This window comes from Takifugu flavidus, chromosome 8 (genome assembly GCF_003711565.1).
Source record: "Takifugu flavidus isolate HTHZ2018 chromosome 8, ASM371156v2, whole genome shotgun sequence".
In the NCBI taxonomy this organism is placed as follows: Eukaryota; Metazoa; Chordata; class Actinopteri; order Tetraodontiformes; family Tetraodontidae; genus Takifugu; species Takifugu flavidus.
In genome coordinates this window covers 5,562,609-5,580,460 of record NC_079527.1, presented here as the reverse complement: position 1 = coordinate 5,580,460, position 17,852 = coordinate 5,562,609, and the positions used below count along the sequence as shown (strand labels likewise).

Below are 17,852 nucleotides of genomic sequence, written 5' to 3'. Positions count from 1 at the left end.
TTCATTGTACACTAAAATCCACGTGGAGTGCTTAAAAAGCGGTTTTCCAAATGAAAGAAGACCTAAGTAGTTCATATTGGGCCATCTCTGGCGCAATCAATTTTTAGACATCTAATATTGGGCGCAGCGAAGTCGCTGTTCTGATCTGGGCACAGCGCTGACTGTACAGCGTCTCTGCGCATGCGCACTCAGGGCCACGGAGCCGCAGGAGATCAGAGCTGGTAAGCCAAATTTCACTTCGAATTTCATCCACAAGCGCAAATTAATTTCATATCATGAAATTCCCTGCGTTTTGTCAGTTGTAGCCGGCAAGAAGGCCCGAAACTAGTTACAAAACGTGTTTTTTCTTTTTCCAGGTAAAGCGTTTTAGCGTTGTGAATTCTGCCAACCACAAAGCTTTTCTAATATGCGCGTAATAACGACATGCGCTTAATTTTTCTCTTACTCTTAAATAGGTTGGAATGGTAATTGGTGCCGGTGCTGCGATGAAAAAGCCCTGGTATTGTTGTGAGATGCGAATGTTGCTCATTCATTCGAGGTGCAGCTGGAATGGGTGACAGGGTTCATTTTTCACTAAATGGGATTTCGGTGGGTTTGAGGCTCCGCTGTCACATTTTATGTTGGTCTCAGTGATTCAAGGATTTCACATCCTCCGCCATTTTAACAATTGTACGTGTGTATGTATTTGGAGGCTCGAACGCAAATTTGTAGGCTTTTCATTGGCGGTAATGGATGGATGGATGTTTAAAAGTCATATAGGGTCAGAGCTGCCGGAGAGAAGCGACTCTGTTCTGCAAAATGGCAGAAGCACATTGGTTGTTGTTGATGTTGACGAAATTATATAGTGATAACTGTAAAAAGCCGAGTTTTGCCGGTGCTGTCTATAAATATATAATGGCAGTTTTTAAAAGAACAGTCCTGATTACAGTAGTTACCTGTGTATGGAACAATACCAGTGACGTTTTCCCTCATTTTTACTGTATTTTCTGAAGGTAAAATAAACACTAACTTGATTGTCTGCGGGAAAGTGCAATATGACTCGACATCCACTATTGTTCATCCAAAATTCAATGAATTATTTCTGAATAAAAACATTCTGATCCAGTCCCGTGCTAGAATGCAGCGACTTCTAAATTTCACCTATACAAATGCAAATGTTTCTGTAGATTTTGTGAGAGAAGATAAACAAAGGACAGATGAAACCTTCACCTGCTGGATCTGCAAACATATCTCTGTACAGATCTTTTCTGTTCAAGCGCTCCGGAGCGGAAGACCAGGACCCCGTCATGAGTGCCAAAGTGAACATGGAAGCTCCACCCAAAGAACCAGATCCAGCCCCTTCAGACCCACCTGTCTCGTCCCCCAAGGAGGACGTCCTGATTCCTGCGAGCGACAGCGTGGCCAAAAAAGCCCGTCCGCAGCCCCACACCACCACAGCTTTCCTTCTCCAAGGTGAGCTCCGGGCCAGGGGGGGCAGAGGTTGAACCTTCTTCTGCATTTATCTTTGTTACGTCTTGGGAAATCCAACATGGTAACAAGTCCCTTTACTCAGGTGCTTTAAACACTGAAAATCATTAACACTGGCTTTAATAATTGTCATCTTTTAAAGCGTTTCACACTCGGTATACAATACGCAGAACAATTACTGATGATGTTACAGCAACACAGTGTCAGCTGCACAGAGGTAGTTTTGACCTCGACAGGTTTATTTGAAGGTATTCTTAAAATCAGTTGTTGGAAGTAACCAGACGACAAAATCAAACACGCACGTCTGAGGAGAAGGGCGATGAGGCTGACTGCGCGTTTTCCGGTCAGCTCCCGCTTCAGGCCATCACCAGATCGAGGTGACCCCGGCTGTTGCTGTAGGCGACCCAGCCAAAGGAGGGAGGGGCAACGAGGCGGCCCCGCCCACGCTGACAGCACAGGTGGGCGGGCCCTGCAGCATCGTCCACGTCCTGGAGTGGAAGGAAGGGATGGCCATCCTGCCCAGCAGCAACCTCAAGGTGAAAGTGACGCTCCGGCCTCGGCCGCAAACCTCCTCCCAACGTGTTTTACAGCTGATGCTTCACTCGCGCAGCTTTTTAGAGCCCTGTCAGGTGAAGAGGAGCAGCAGAAAGATGGAAGTTGTGCACTTTGCTGAAGCACCAATAACAAACTAGGCTACAAATAACACCAAGAATTGGTCCCACTTTTACTGTATAAATGTATACTGCAGTATGTGTTGTAGCAACTGTAAGGTGGGCACAAAATGTTAGTTATTAAAGAGTAATTGCAACCACATCTATAGAAAATGTCAGAGGAAACCATTCAGTTAGTTTAGATTACTACAAAAACTGAGAAATACCTAAATACATTACAAAATATTCATCTGGACTAAACTGAAACCAGGCTCAAGAACATCAATGCATATTTAATATTATCCTCGTAAATTATTAAAAGGGGGAAAGTGTGGGAAAGTATGGATCTGAATGCTCATTTTAATGGATGGATCATAGATGTATGTGCGTGTGGGTTTCAGTTCTGCGTAAGTGACGTCGGAACACTCAGCACTCTGATCACCCCGGGGGCCACCAGCAGCATCGCTGAACCAGCAGCTGGCACTTCTGAGAGATCGTGTGATGCAGAAACGGTGTCCACAAACAAGCCAGGTACAGTGGCAGCTGCCAAGTTCTGTTCAAGGTGCCAACACGACGCCATTGACAACCAACAGCCATGAACAGCGGCATTAATCACCACGGAACACGCATGTGTCCTCCACAATCAGTGTGGGTGCTAGCGAATGTTGCTCAGCAACAATGGTCAAAATGTGAACCATTGTGCTAATATTGCTCCTCTCTTCCTGTTTTTTTTTTTGTGGGAAGTGTGGCTGTCAAGGGACAACTGTGATTTCTAAATAACTATAAATGTAACTATCAATCTTAGAAATAAACCCATTGTTTCAGGTCATACGCTTGAACACGGAGAATACATCAGTGATCACTTGTGATCTTACTTCTGTTGTGTGATATTTGCTGCTTTAGAACTAAAGCAGATCAGAAAAAACTAATGCGAGAGCACATTTAATTCGTCCGACTGTAACGGCAGCGATTGCTGCTTCAGTGTGTTTGCTGGTAGGTGGTATCATTGTTGAGGACTGTTACTTTCTATAAATGTCCACAATATTATTTGAAGTATTTTTGCCGCACCACCTTTCTTCTGAGTGTGTGTATCTGTGCTTGCTGTGAGGAGAAATGTGCAATAATTACATCAGCCACATCTTGTCCTGCTCCCCATAAGTGAAGCGAGCGCAGCTGCAGATACAGTAGATATCGAACAGGCATCATTTTGAAGAACACCCACATTCATTCAGCAGAAAACGGGTCGAACTCAACCCTTTGAAGGCGGCAGCGTGCAGCACACCTCCCACTGACCCTAACCCGTTCAGGCAGTGTCTTCTTTTTGCTCTGGGTGTCAGATGTGGCGGCGCCGGTCATCTCAGTCAGGGGGGTGGCTGTGGAGTCAGAGCGGTTCGTGTCGGTGAAAGCTGACGTCCAGGCCGGGCCGGGCCAACAGAACCACGATCCCAAAGCTCCGAGGACTTACTTAGAGGAGCTCCGCAGAGATCCAACTACTGACAAGTAAGCGGCGCCTCCCTCATGTTTTGGAAAATCACATTTTGCTATATTTAATAAATCACACATGGGTACTGGGTGGATATTGTTTCCATTTATAAGGGTGAAGTTTTATCGAATGCAAGAGTAAATAATGATGTGGTGGGTCTGTTTTCGGCACCTCAGGAGGAGCTCTGTGGTGGAGAAGGTGCCAGCCGGAGGAAGGGTCTCGTCCCTCAATCCCGATCACCTGAAACCCATGAGGAAGAGGAAGAGGAAGGAGTACCTGAGTCCATCGGAGGAAGACTCCGACATCGAAGGCACAGTGAGGCGGCGTTCACTTTGTTTTTCCACCTGAGTGGGGCCAAATAAGCTCGGTGCTTCTGAACAATGAGACAATATTTCATAGCTTTCCACAGATTCAGCATTATTTTCTCTCTGCTCTTCCCCACACTTATTTTAGGAGGAGAAATTGGATGAGAAGGCAGACAGCAGACACATCAGAGGAGGTTGGACTAATATTCGCCTTTTCATTGGCAAACATGAATCCATTTAGGGACTCTTATTGATTTGTCCGGCTAATTCATTTGCTTAGACTTTTTTATTCTTCTGGTGCAGGTGGAGACATTAAGACAGAACAGTGGACGTGGGCCCAGTATCTGGAAGAATGCAAAGCTGTTGCTGCACCCGACAAGCTTTTCCAAGAGGTGTGTGTGCGTGTGTGTGTGTGTGTGTTGTTCAAGCTGGAACTGCACTCCTGTCATTAAAACAAACCCCATACATTCTGTGATTTGTGCTTTAATATTTACTCTTGTGTCGTGTGTGTCCAGTCACAGCGAGTGCCAACGGTAAAAAACGGCTTCAAACAAGGGATGAAGCTGGAGGGCATCGACCCGCAACATCCGTCCATGTATTTCGTCCTCACTGTGGCCGAAGTGAGTCAGACTTCCATTACCATGGTCAATGGCTCTTAATGGCCGGAATATTTCGGACTACAAATCCCTCACTGATTTGTGTGTGCGTGCACCACAGGCCTGTTGCAGCTTGCCCACCTCCAGGCTGGTTTTATTTGTCTAATGTGAAGGTGTCAAACACACTCACAGAGGACAGAATTCAAAAAAGATCCCAAAGCATAAAGGAAGTTGCTGCAACAGGAGAAAACAAACTAAAAAGACAAACAAGACACAGAATACACTCATTACAAGCTATCTGTTTCCCTTTTCTACACTTAGAAAAGTTTGAAGCAGCCAAGAGAGATCATTGTTGGATATAAAAAACAAAGCAATTACACAGGGACATTTAGAGCATTGCATTCTGGGATTTCTTACAGGTTGTTTGCATGCTGGGTATACAGACCATCATGAATACCTATGTGATATGAGCCCCAGCCCTGGTCTTTAAATTTCATTTGCATAACCTTTCACGTCCTCGTCATCGTTGTGGGTCAGGTTTGTGGTTACCGGCTGCGGCTCCATTTCGATGGCTACTCCGACTGCCACGACTTCTGGGTGAACGCCAACTCGGCTGACATTCATCCTCCGGGCTGGTGTGAAAGCACAGGACACAAACTGCAAACTCCCAAAGGTCAGCTGCCTCTGTTCCAGACACTCGATACACACTGTAACAGAGCAAAACAACAGCTGTAAAAACCATAAGACATCAATATTCAATACGAAATAAAGCCGTGAAGCCGATTCTTGAACTAAGAGAAGAGAACGCTCTATCCTGTTTTTGTAAACAGCCTTTGTCTTTCACCTATAAGTTTAAACTAATCAGGCTATAAGAACATGCTGTGCTATTTTACCAAAAATGACACATCTAGTTTGTTTTTCTGCATAGACTTTCTTCCTCTTGCAGGCTGCAAAGAGGAGGAGTTTACCTGGACCAATTACCTGAGAATGACTAAAGCACAAGGGGCTTCCAAAGAACTCTTTGCCAGCCCTGGGAGGGTAACTGTCACCATATATAATATACGCTGCACCAGCTCCTTCCATGTATGAATATTGCTGGGAAGTTAAAACTCCAGCCCAGGAGATGAATGTTGCGTTTAAATGTTTTTAACTGCAGGCTGATGTACCAGACATCGATCCCTGGCGTTATTTTCCAGTCACCTTCACTCACAGGCTGTAAACCATCAGCTGCCTGTCTTGACTTCCTGTCTGCTGCCTTTGTTTAGGTGGATGTAAAGTGCGGGTTTGACATCGGGATGAAGCTGGAGGCCGTGGATCGCATGAATCCGTCGCTCATCTGCGTAGCAACCGTCACCGATGTGGTGGACGACCGTTTCCTGGTTCATTTCGACAACTGGGACGACACATACGACTACTGGTGAGACAGCATGACCGGTCTGGCTGGCTTAGCAACTGGCAAATACTCACTTCGATGTCCAGATTAAGATCCCTTGTAAGATCCTTTTTCCCTCTTCCGCTTTTACTTATAAATAGTTTTTCCACAAGTTTGCAGCTTTTAAAAAAATAAACATTCATCTTTAGTTGTGACAGATTTCGGACATTTATGAAAATGTCCTCCTTTTGCTGGTGTTTATTTAGTCTTACAGTTATTCTTAAATATTAAAAGTTTATTGCTTAATTTTGTGTGCAGGTGTGATTCCAGCAGTCCTTACATTCATCCTATTGGCTGGTGCCAGGAGAGAAACCTGCCGCTAACGCCACCTCAGGGTAAAGGTCCTTATTGGTGTGATGGAGTTATATAGAATAGCAGTAAATACCTCTGTTTCGAATTTGGAATAGACTTTACAGCTTCTTATTTTGTAATGTATATTTTTAAAAGAGCTGAATTGAGTCTTTGACGTGCTAGATTATCCTGACCCGGCCCAGTTCTCCTGGCCTTCGTACCTCGAAGAGACTGGCTCCAAAGCAGTGCCCGCTGAGGCCTTTAATGTGGTGAGAACATTCTATATCTGCAGTTTTGTATTTGAATAATCACTTTATTGCTTTGTTTTAGCTTTGTCAGTAGGAGCCAGAAACCTTTCAATTGTATTGACTGTTAAAGTCACTACAATTCACTCTAAAGTGGCTAAAAGTCATTTTAAGACTAATGATCTTTGTTCGGGCTTATGGAGGGACTTAAATGATCAGCTGCTCTGTGCTTTAAAACTCCTACTAAAAAGAATGAAATTCCTTAAAACATGTTTTTAAAAGCACATGTTTAATGCTATTGTTCCATGTCATGTGTCCAGCGTGAAGCCCACAGCTTCCAGCCTCAGATGAAACTGGAAGCTGTGGACAAGAGAAGCCCAGGTCTGATCCGAGTGGCCACCGTGGAGGAGGTCGATACCCATCGCATTAAGGTGTTCTCACTACTTCCATCCTCCTCCTGTTTGCTATCAGTAGACACAGATGATCATGTCTTGGTTTCTCTTCCAGGTCCATTATGATGGCTGGAGTAACGTCTATGATGAATGGGTGGACTCGGATCACCCGGACATCCACCCTGCGGGCTGGTGCGACGCTACTGGTCACCCACTCAAAATCCCACCACGTGACACCAAAACACAGCAGTCACATGGTAGCATCCATCATTTGGCTCTAAAGGAAACTGACGTTCAAATTAAAGTTGCCTCGTTGGCATTATTGTCTGCGCTTGTGTGTATTTGTAGTGGTCAGGGAGCCTCCTGCTACAGGCCAGGCCACGTTCCCTTCTTCCATACCCTGCAAACCCATAAGCAACCCCAGAACCAAGTACAGCTTCCACAACAGGTCTGAACAGCTTCCCCATCAATGCTTTTGAGGCCTTAACGTTTCAATTTGAGTGATTTGGTTTCTCCTTAAAAAAAAAGTCACTGGGGCTGTTTTTGAAACAGGAAGTGTCCGACTCCAGGTTGTGATGGTTCAGGTCATGTGACAGGCCGTTTCACCGCCCATCACTGCATATCTGGCTGTCCGCTAGCTGAACGTAACCAGGGCAGGCTAAAGACCGAGCTGTCAGACTCAGAGTGCAAGAGGAACCTCTTCTTTGGCCAGAGGAGCAAGAAAAACCATTATCGTGGCAGGTACGTGTGTGTGTGTGTGTGTGTGTGTGTGTTTGTGTGTGTGTGGAGTCTGGGAGTTAGTAGGGATGGTTAGGGTAAGGAGCTGGGTTAGGTCTACTAAAGTCCCCACAAAGATAGAAATGTGAGGATCTATTTCTGTGGGGTATTTTCAATAAATAAAACAGTGCATTGCCATAAATGGCCTCCTATTTTGTAATTGCTACATTGGAAATTCTGTTGTTTTTCTGGTGTTTTTAAACGTCACGACTCAACTTAAATCGTGGCAACAGTTTTCCTTTAGTTACGACCAGTCAATCAGCCATTTTGTACTTATGCAAAAACTCAATATTTGTTAAACATGCGTTTTTTTAGGATCGGTCGTCCTCCTAAATACAGGAAGAACCAGCAGAGGGACTACCAAAGTGAGTCTTCCTAATCAATCATAAGTAGCATTTTACACTTTAAATAGACCTGATATAAATAGACAAAGCGCGTGTGTGTGTGCGTGTGTGCGCGTGTGTGTGTGCGTGTGTGTGTGTGTGGTGTGTGTGTGTGTGTGTGTGTTCAGCCATGTCCTCAGAGGGAGCGTATCCGTCACTCTTCATGTCAGCCCTGAACAGTCAGTCAGACAGGACTCTGTCTTTGTGCTGGGAGCAACACTGTAAGCTGCTGCCGGGGGTCCAGGGCATCCACGCCAACCAGGTGGCGGTGTGGAGCGTGGACGAGGTGAGGAAGCGGACGCGTTCGGCTTTTTCTCAGCTGTCTTGTCGATTCTGAAGCCTGACGCGTCTGTGTTGCAGGTTTTCAGGTTCGTCCAGAATCTGATTGGCTGTGAGGAGCAGGCCCGTGTTTTCAAAGACGAGGTGAGCGAAACGCTGGTTCTGCTCCGATTCTTCGCTATGCTCTTATTTTCCTACTTCTGTGCGGCACAACTCCGCCCCTTTCAAGGTCAATTTTTTTTTGACGCTAATGATGACCCAGTCAATTAAAAAACAATTAAAACTAGTTCTTTGGAAACATTTTTTTTTACTATAAGTTAAACTAATATTCTAAATTGGGGGGGGGGGTGGCAGCCCGGTTTGTAGGGGACAGGGCTGAGAAGTGGAGGGTTCAAGTCCTGGTGTGAACAATACATGGGAGGTGTTCTGGTAGCTGTGTCAGGACACCTTCAGAGCACCGCCGAGGTACCCTTGAGCAGGGCACTGAACCCCCAAATGTTGACAAAGGGCCCTGCGATGAACCAGGCTCCAGCAACCCCCCCGGTGAAGAGAAAGAAAAGGAGAAGTTTCTAAATCACCTGTGATTCTCAGATGATACTCATCACCTTTCTTGTGTCGTCAGATGATCGACGGCGAGGCCTTCCTGCTGCTGACCCAGACCGACATCGTGAAGATCATGAGCATCAAGCTGGGACCCGCCCTCAAGATCTCCAACGCCATTCTCATGTTCAAAAGCACAGACGAGGGACTGAAGTGACACCCCCCCCCCCCATTCACCCCAGGAGCCATCATCGTGTGCCAAAACCATTCTGTTGCAGGGAAGAAGTAAAAAAAAAACCCTGAACCCTTTTTTTTCATATGTTTGGTGTCCAGTACCCATCAGAGAGAGAGGGCTGGGGGTGGGGGGTGTCAATGAGAGAGCAAAGGACAGGAGGAATCAAAGACAAGAATCATGGCCAGATTGCTAAAGAAGCTCGATGGAGAGGTGGAATAGCACCTGATTTTATAGTCTGATGATGCTTTGATATCTGATCGCTGGCGAAGATCTAAAAATCATTCTAAGCACATGTGTCCAAGCGCCTGCTTCATGCTCATGGATCCTCATTGTGGTTCGGAACGATTGGTGGGAGTTTCCTTCTGTCTAACAGAGAAATGGTGCTGAATGATGAAACTGAGAATCCTCCCAGTGGATTTAAGCCTTAACTCCAGTGAGCCGCTACCAGTTAATCTACCAGCTTGCACAGTTTCATCATTTTATTCTGGGACAAATTCATTATTGAACCACCAGTTCAAAAGTTCTGATAGTTCCATGAAAATGAGGGGGGGGGGAATGAACAGGCTGCAAATTAGTCAACGTGGCTGGCGAATAAAAACCGTTGTGAGCTTCATTTTTATGTGCAATAAAACAGTTTAGCTGGTAGTTCTGTTTCCACTGACTCATATTACAGCCTCTCTCTGATCAGATTTGTGCACTAACGAGATGCCGACGTCCTGCTTTGTCATGTGTAAGGTAAAGGAGGTTCAGCATCATGGTTAGGGGGAAGTAATCATTAGGTCTTCACCTTCTCTGTAATGCACGGGTCAGGATGTGACACAACAGCACAGCGTTTCAGGGTTTTTTTTAAAAAGAAAAGATTATTAACTCTTGATAGCTTCAATGGAGAATTCTTCAGAGGTTTTTAGCACAACTGTGAATGCTCAGTGAAGGCTGTTGCCACTCTCTGTCACTAGAGAGTGCAAAGTTCCACCTTTCAGCGCGGCAGACGCAGGGAGATTTGGGATCTCTGGTTTTCACGTGGGGCCAAATGTTCCTTGGAATGTTTACATTTGAGGTCAGGGGTGGTTCAGAGTGGGCAGAGGCTGTGAGATAAGGGATGTTACTGGACCGTTTTAAGGGCTTTTGAATGACATTTTATTGTCTCTCTGGTGGGATTCGTGTGTGACAGAAAGTGTGCGTGTGTGTGTGTGTGTGTGTGTGAAGATAATCTGGGGTCACAAGTCTCATTCTGTCCACGTAAATGAATAAATGTCCAAAGCTGTCTTGTCTGAATAAAGCCACTGCCTCTCGTCCAGCTGAATATTGACTATAAACTGCCTTGCAACGCGTCCCCCTATCCACCATATTGTGGTCAACAGGCGATGGTGGTGGCGGCAACTTTCCCAGCATGCTCTCTGCTGCCGGACGCTAAACTCCCCTCTGACTGAGGTCTGATTTTAGAATCGCTTTCTTTTGGAAGGTTGTTAGAGGGCTTTATAAAGTAGGCATTGTGCATCTTTGCAACCATTAAAACAAACCAGCCCGGTCGGTACCACTTGTTATTATTACTGTTACTGGCTGGCTGTGACCTGAACCCAAGTCTCAGCCACATGCTTTAATCCGGGAAGGTTGAAAAGTTACGCCCAACGTTACAGACGACATTGATTTGAAAACTGCCCAGCAGCCGCCGGTGGGACGTCCCACGACCGGCCTCCTCCCCTTTATGAACCTTTAACTCTTCATTAATGATTCACCCCCTCGTCCCAGCACGCAGGCTGCACACTGAGCTGATCCCTGCGGACAGGTGAGCAAACTGGGCCGAGTTCACACTGATGACCTGGATTATTTTAGTCTGTGCTCGTTAACATAGCGTTTTCCTCTTTATATTTGATGATAAAACGCATCAGAATACCCTTTTGATTCTGTTTTTGGTCTCTTGAAGTTTTATTGGGTATTTATTGGCTGACTTCCTGGTTATAGTGCTGAGCAATGTTGTTTTTTGCTATTTGATGATTAAAACTCCATCTGCTCACCCGAGCAGAGGTCATCTCAAGGTTTTTAACATTGTCCTTCTCAGAGGCCTTTTTAAAAGTTTATGATTCAGGATGAGTATATTTATAGGATACATTCAGTGCATATTTCACAGATAAACTAGGATTTAATTAAGTCAGAATCAACTGAGAGCAGCTCTTTATAGTTTGAAGGGACAAGAGGAATTCTTTGCAAATGTATATTTTCTGAGCAGATTGTTGTAATTAAATCTTCAGCACACTCTTTCAGTCTTTTAGATCACATTTTACAATCCCAGAGATGGTAAACTTTCATTTTGAACATGCGAGTGCAAATAAAGAGTTAAATACATGTGACTTTGCTGACTGCCTCTTGAGAGGTCAAGATAAATTAAAACAACACAAAACATACTCTCATTCATTAAAATGAACATTGCAGGAAGCGACAAAACGGATGCTGGATTCAGACAAACATTAACAAGGATAAATGTTTATTTTTACCTTCACTGATTTTAGATCTATAAATAGACAGTCCTGTACACCCCGAGGAAAGAGAGAGGCTTTGTCACCCCCCCGCACCCCCCCATGTTTTTACACCTATAAGAATGACACAACAATATTTATGATGTAAACGCCAACACACACACTCTCACGGAATGTACATGAAGTGTCCTTCAGTCTGGTGTTCCAGCATCTAAAAACGAGAACTACCTGCTCCACTGGATCCACACACACACACACACACACACACACACCACACACACACACACACACACACACACACACACACACACACACACACACACAGAGTTGGCTCAAAACTGCTGATGCTCTGCTCTCACAGGTCCGTCTCTCACTGATGCTGGAGCTCTGGAATGGATAATGGCCACAGCACATTTTAATGTGAGTGTCTCTGTCCGTTTGTCGGTCAGACGAGAGTCATCTGATGTCTTGTTTTTATTTTTTTTGTTATTTTTATGTTTATTTTAGGGTTTCTGTGTTTATCGTGTGACAGTAGCAGTGATTCAGTTTTCTTTCGAACCCTTTCTTCAGATGTCTATAGGGAAACTGGTGCTTCCTTCTGTTACATAGTTGTTTTTAATGTGGTTACAAGTTATAAAACGCGCACATCACAAGATGTAGCACAAGTAGCTGATAACTGTGGTGACCTCTGTTTTCATCAGAAGTGACTCAGATTCTTATCAGTTAGATATATTTTGTGGCTACAGCTGCTGTTACTGCACTGATAACTGCTTTTATTTAGGTGTAAGTGATTTTTCTAAGTCAGACTAGTGTGGAATCAACGTGTTTATTCCTTGAATGGGGTAGTTTTGGCCCCAGTTCTTCAGAACCAGTACGGCTTTGCATTGAGTGACGTTGATGATTCATTGTGTCAGCGAACCAAAGTCTCTCAGACAGAAAGTCTTTGGTTTTCCTCACACTTGTTTGTCCTCCAACAGCGGTCACAGTCTTCCTCCCACAATGACGTCAACCTGGGACCTTCAGCAAACCCACAGTCAGTCGCTCTTCCCTGAATTTCTATAAACATTTATCGGGATGAGATTTTCCAATTGATACGTGCTCAAATTCAATAGATTGTCGAGTGGGTTGCAGTGTACAATTTTGATTCAGCATCAGGAGATTAATGGGGTGATTTGCTGTCTTTTCCCGCTCCAGTGCCCGGCCCACTGACTTTGACTTCTTGGCTGTCATCGGGAAAGGCACTTTTGGAAAGGTAACGACTTTTTTTTCTGCCCATCGGTCCAACATTCCTGCTGTTTCTGTTCTGTAAGCCATTCAGATCAAATATTCACCAGCGGTTACTAATGGACTCGTGAGGTCGCGTTAAGACTGTTGACCCCAGTGAACTCTATAGATTAATTATAGGTCATATAGATTATAGGGGATGCTCTCTGCTCCGTTCTTGTCCCTTCAGCGAGTTCATTGTCTGATATAAGTTGAGGACAGAGAGAGCGTGCTGGCTGCTTCTGCCTGATTAAAATGGACTGCACGTAGTCGCCAATCATTTACGTCACAGTCCTTTGGGGAGTCTTAAGGTTAAATCAGCTGAAATATGGCTGCAGAGGAGTGTTTTCAAACAATGACCACAAAGGATTTCTCTCATTCCCCCCCCCGTTGAAGTCAGTTCTGCAGCTGCAGCTTTGCGATGCAAACGCACCCTGCCATGGGGCGTGTTGTTCCCAGAGGGGGCTTTGATGCAATGTCCCGGCGACAGTGATGGTGGTGGCACGCACTGTTTTTTTGCCAAACAGACCTCTAACAAACAAACAAACCTTCATGCAGGTCCTGCTCGCTAAGCATAAAGCGGATGGCAGCTTCTACGCCGTCAAAGTGCTGCAGAAGAAAATCATCCTGAAGAAAAAGGAGGTGGGGAGGAGAAAAAGCAATGTGACTTTGTGTTGCACAGAACACGGAGCAGGTCTAACAAACACACACATGCACACAAAGTTTTGATGCTACTTAATATCGATATTTTTTAACGCACCCGTGGCAACATTAAAAATGAGGTTGGAGTTTGATTTCACTGTTTTCTAAAGTGAGACAGGACAGATGAAGGTGGAAAATGTCTCCTGAAGGTGTCAGTGTCTGCGGGTGTTGTTAGTAAACAGGTTTTTCCACACAGCAACACAGATTTTAATCTTATCTTCTTTCTCTGTACAAAGAACAATGTTTATGACTCCCCTAAAATTAATAAAGCCACGTGTTGGATCCTACATTTGTTTCCTTTAATCATCTGGACTGCTGGCTAGAAACTGTCATTTCCATCCACACAAGCATGCAAACCGTCTGTCTCCCCCACTTCAGCCATGTCTCCTCCATCTGCTTGTCTTCTCTCATTTCCCTTCCTTCACTGTCTCCTTGTGTCCCTACACCTCATCCTCCACCTCCTCCCTCCATTTCAGTCCCTCTGTTTTACTCAAAATTAACCAGCCACTAATATTTATCTTCATTCTTGAGCAGAGTGGCCTAAGAAGAGTTTTATTTTCAGGGTTTTAGGGTGGAAATCCATTTAATAAACATTGCACATGTATCATAAAAAGGGAGGATCCAAACCAAATGATTCACACCCTCTATTTCATTGCCGTAGTTATTCACTTTTGGCCCTGTGATAAAATCCTAATTTGTTTCTTTCTCCTCCTGATTAGCAAAAAAACATCATGGCGGAGAGGAATGTGCTCCTGAAGAGCCTCAAACACCCGTTCTTGGTTCGGCTCCATTACTCTTTTCAGACTGCAGAGAAGCTTTATTTTGTCCTTGACTATGTCAACGGAGGAGAGGTATGAGCACGAGCATCAAGGACTGAGACGAGCTGAAACGCGCCCATGCGTGTGGTACAAGCACTGCAACATCTGTCTGCTGTCTCCTTGTTTCTCCGTAGCTGTTCTTTCATCTGCAAAGAGAACGGTGCTTTTCTGAGCCGAGAGCGAGGTTCTACACGGCCGAGGTAGCGAGCGCCATCGGCTATCTTCACTCTCTCAACATTGTCTACAGGTCAGACAAACAACATGATGTCGACGTGTCCCGATGCGTAAAAATGAACGTCTATGACTTCTTATTCTTTGTCACAGGGATTTGAAACCAGAGAATATTCTTTTGGACTCTCAGGTAGATCAGCTGACTCCTCTAGGTTTTTGGTCACTACTGTGAGACCTGTTGTGATTTTGCTGTATTACACCGTCCTTGTTTGTGTTTGACGCCTTCAGGGCCATGTGGTGCTCACAGATTTCGGCCTGTGCAAAGAAGGTGTCGAGCCAGAGGGGACCACCTCGACTTTCTGTGGGACTCCAGAGGTGAGGGGACTGTGGTTCAGTCCAGAGGATTCTTAGTTTACACTTCAGTTCTGCAGTTTGATTCTTCGACTTTGGGTTGTGCCTCTCTCTCCGCAGTATTTGGCGCCGGAGGTTCTTCGTAAGGAGCCGTATGACAGGACCGTGGACTGGTGGTGTCTGGGAACTGTGCTCTATGAGATGATCTACAGCCTCGTACGTCTGGTGAAACAGTGAAACAGTTTACTGTAGGCTGCTGCATATAAAAAGCCTGCCCACCGGCTGCTGGGAGACATCCCACAGTGTGATTTGTTGCAACCAAACTAAATTAGGTATCATCTTATAAACATATTCAATACGTTATTGATGCCAAAAAAAAGGTTCTAGAGTAAGTATGTGGCCATCTCACATGGCTACATCGAGAAAACAAACTTTTGATTTTCTTAATGGGAAGAGGAGAAGCTTATTCCGTTACTGCCCCCTACCACCAGGGGGAGCTAAAAGTTCTCTGATAAAATATTTGCTCTCATTGCATGCATAATTATTCAATGAGCAGGTTTATGAGTAAAATCAGATGAGATCTACCTGATTTATTGGTTGACACCGCTTGCACCCTCTGCTCGACTTTAGCCGCCTTTTTACAGCCGCGACGTCGGCGAAATGTACGACGGGATCCTCCACAAGCCGCTGCAGCTGCCACCAGGGAAGTCTAACGCTGTTAGCTCTCTCCTGGTGGGTCTTCTGCAGAAGGACCAGCACAGGCGCCTCGGAGCCATCGCTGACTTTGTGAGTTCTAAAACTACTCAATCTCTCTCTGTACATATATATATAAAACCATTTAGCTGCCTGGATAAATCTGCCTATCGATGATAGATCACATATGTTCTGCCCTTCATTTACAGTTAGAAATAAAGAACCACGTCTTCTTCACGCCGATCAACTGGGACGACCTTTACCACAAAAGAATCACTCCTCCTTACAACCCAAACGTGGTGAGCGAAGGAACACGTCTGCAAATGTCTCTTTCTTTGTGCCCGTTTTCCTTAAATCTCATTCATGTTTATTTTCATAAATGTTTATTTTCCCAGAGAGGTCCAGCTGACACCCAGCACATTGATCCAGAGTTCACCAGAGAAATGGTTTCAGGTTCTGTGAGTCGGACTCCAGAGTTCACCGCCAGCGCCAGCGCCAGCAACGCCTTTAACGGGTTCTCCTTCGTGGCCACCGAGGACAGCTTCCTGTGAGGCGGGAACGCTCTGACGCGAGCTCTTCCTGCAGTGCCGGAGACTTTCTCTATACGACCTCTACTGAACTCTGCTCCCCGTTCAAGATGAGACACTACATGGATGACTTTATTACATCACACATAGTTTTTTTGTTTTAGTGAGCAAATTTGTTGATTCAGTCCAGGAACGGTTGTGAACAGGCTGGACGGGACACGCAGACACGTATGAAGCAAGTGAAATCATGGTGATCTCCTGTGTATCAGCAGGACGAGGTCAACTCCAGCTAAGGCTAATTCCTCAAAACCGAACCATTCAAAAAAAAAGAAAAAGCTTTTATTTGCTGCCTTTGTGAATTGTGTTGTACATAGAATGTACAGTTTCGTCGCCTTCCAAGAAATGATTGGTTGGATGACCAACAGTGATTTCTGTCTTTTATATTTTAGAATGTTGCTAGTGATTTCACTAAGAAGCTGATGCCACATCGGCCAAAAGACCCTTGTGTGGTAGATCCAAAGGTCCACAAAACATAAGGAAAATGAGCGCCGTCAGCAAAAATGACATCCCTGCAGCGTGACCCTCACTTGGATCCACAGAAGAAGAAGAATTGACCCATAATTGGTCTTCCACTTTGCGACAATGGAAATGTTTTTGCATTTTTATTGAGACTAATATCACCTACCTGCACAGGTCGCCGATTCATTCATGTAATGATGATGCACCATCACAGTGGGGACACCCTGTCTGTTGATTCCCTTTGCTGCAGATGTGCTACAGATGTGCTTTATCTATTAAAACTTCATAATAAGCTCTCGAATGACTTGGCTGCTGTTGGCGATAGAGTCCACTTTACACATTGGAGATAGTATAAGTGAACATCCAGCAGAATATCGGTCATCGGCCAACACGCCGTATATAATCTGTTCAGAGCTAGAAAAAGGGCCGGTTCTCTGTCACCTACTCAACACAGTATCCTGTTCTCCTCCCTAACAAGAGCCTTTTGAACCAAGACTCAGATGAACGAACCAAATTACTCTGCGTTGCCTAGAAACAGCAGCTTTGATCGTTTTTGACCCTGAAATGTCTAAACCACAAATGTCAGCCACAACTCTGAAGCTCCTAGTGGATAAACCTTTACTGGCTGATCCCGTGAACAGAGACGATGAACCTCGTGTGAGTGTGTGTATGTGTATACATAGAAAACACAGTCATCAAAATATTGACATGTACTTTTGAGTCATTATAGATGTGTGCATAACAGAAATGTTTCCTTGCACTCTTACAGTAGAGTACCCCACCGTGACGCGTGTGAACAACAACAGTCATAACATCCTGATCTGGATGTGATGACACTCACAGCTGACTGAGATAATGACTGACTCGTTATCCTATAATGACTCAATATACCAACCAAGCCTCCTGAATGTCACATCAAGTTGTTGAAGGGGATAAATTCATCTTTCACCTCTTCCAAACAAGAGCCTAAAGGTTGTTGTGTTTTTCTTCTGTGTTTTTTTTGGCATTTGTAAAACAGTAAAAACATTACCCTTGAATGTAAACACAAACAAAAGAACTCACATACAGGCTGTTGCAGATTATTGTTGAAAAAAATAATAAAACATTAAAAAATATATAATACAAGGAACGCACTCAGTGGACCTGGTATCGTTCTTTCATATGTTTAGGTGGTTTACTCCTCTCACCTGTTCTCTCAAACTCCACCATTAGACTTTACTTTGTCCGGGCTCAGTAGCATTTTCATATTTGAAGCTTCC

General features: G+C 44.7%; 2 protein-coding genes across 5 annotated transcripts; both read left to right on the top strand.

The window, feature by feature from the left end:
* Window positions 1–78: 78 nt before the first annotated feature.
* Window positions 79–10,378, top strand: l3mbtl1 (L3MBTL histone methyl-lysine binding protein 1). 4 transcript variants are annotated; one of them, XM_057039961.1, is made up of 22 exons: window positions 79–221; window positions 1,257–1,452; window positions 1,816–2,003; window positions 2,519–2,648; window positions 3,455–3,617; window positions 3,777–3,915; window positions 4,054–4,099; window positions 4,209–4,297; window positions 4,421–4,525; window positions 5,039–5,174; window positions 5,430–5,539; window positions 5,767–5,918; window positions 6,192–6,268; window positions 6,408–6,493; window positions 6,790–6,900; window positions 6,977–7,118; window positions 7,210–7,309; window positions 7,414–7,602; window positions 7,954–8,003; window positions 8,150–8,307; window positions 8,382–8,444; window positions 8,923–10,378. In XM_057039961.1, exons 2-22 carry the CDS (start codon window positions 1,287–1,289, stop codon window positions 9,055–9,057), a joined length of 2,535 nt encoding a protein of 844 aa, XP_056895941.1. In that variant the 5' UTR covers window positions 79–221; window positions 1,257–1,286; the 3' UTR covers window positions 9,058–10,378. The 4 variants fall into 4 exon arrangements, with proteins under 4 accessions (XP_056895941.1, XP_056895942.1, XP_056895940.1 ...); XM_057039962.1 differs by having other exon boundaries at window positions 113–221; window positions 1,241–1,452; XM_057039959.1 differs by lacking the exon at window positions 79–221 and adding an exon at window positions 231–356 and having other exon boundaries at window positions 456–1,452.
* Window positions 10,379–10,528: 150 nt separating this feature from the next.
* On the top strand, window positions 10,529–17,726 carry sgk2a (serum/glucocorticoid regulated kinase 2a). The gene is made up of 13 exons (XM_057039966.1): window positions 10,529–10,861; window positions 11,911–11,969; window positions 12,527–12,582; window positions 12,744–12,801; window positions 13,371–13,454; window positions 14,234–14,365; window positions 14,467–14,579; window positions 14,657–14,693; window positions 14,792–14,878; window positions 14,975–15,070; window positions 15,485–15,640; window positions 15,757–15,846; window positions 15,943–17,726. Exons 2-13 carry the CDS (start codon window positions 11,949–11,951, stop codon window positions 16,096–16,098), a joined length of 1,086 nt encoding a protein of 361 aa, XP_056895946.1. The 5' UTR covers window positions 10,529–10,861; window positions 11,911–11,948; the 3' UTR covers window positions 16,099–17,726.
* Window positions 17,727–17,852: the final 126 nt, after the last annotated feature.

Excerpts from the sequence above, each read along its gene's own strand:
- l3mbtl1 (XM_057039959.1), top strand. The coding sequence starts at position 1,197 with ATGAAACCTTCACCTGCTGGATCTGCAAACATATCTCTGTACAGATCT. Across the intron at positions 2,649-3,454 it reads GGTGTCCACAAACAAGCCAG|ATGTGGCGGCGCCGGTCATC; the intron begins GTACAGTGGCAG and ends TCTGGGTGTCAG. Across the intron at positions 6,901-6,976 it reads TCGATACCCATCGCATTAAG|GTCCATTATGATGGCTGGAG; the intron begins GTGTTCTCACTA and ends TTTCTCTTCCAG.
- sgk2a (XM_057039966.1), top strand. The coding sequence starts at position 11,949 with ATGGCCACAGCACATTTTAAT. Across the intron at positions 15,641-15,756 it reads TCGGAGCCATCGCTGACTTT|TTAGAAATAAAGAACCACGT; the intron begins GTGAGTTCTAAA and ends CTTCATTTACAG. Across the intron at positions 15,847-15,942 it reads CTCCTTACAACCCAAACGTG|AGAGGTCCAGCTGACACCCA; the intron begins GTGAGCGAAGGA and ends TTATTTTCCCAG.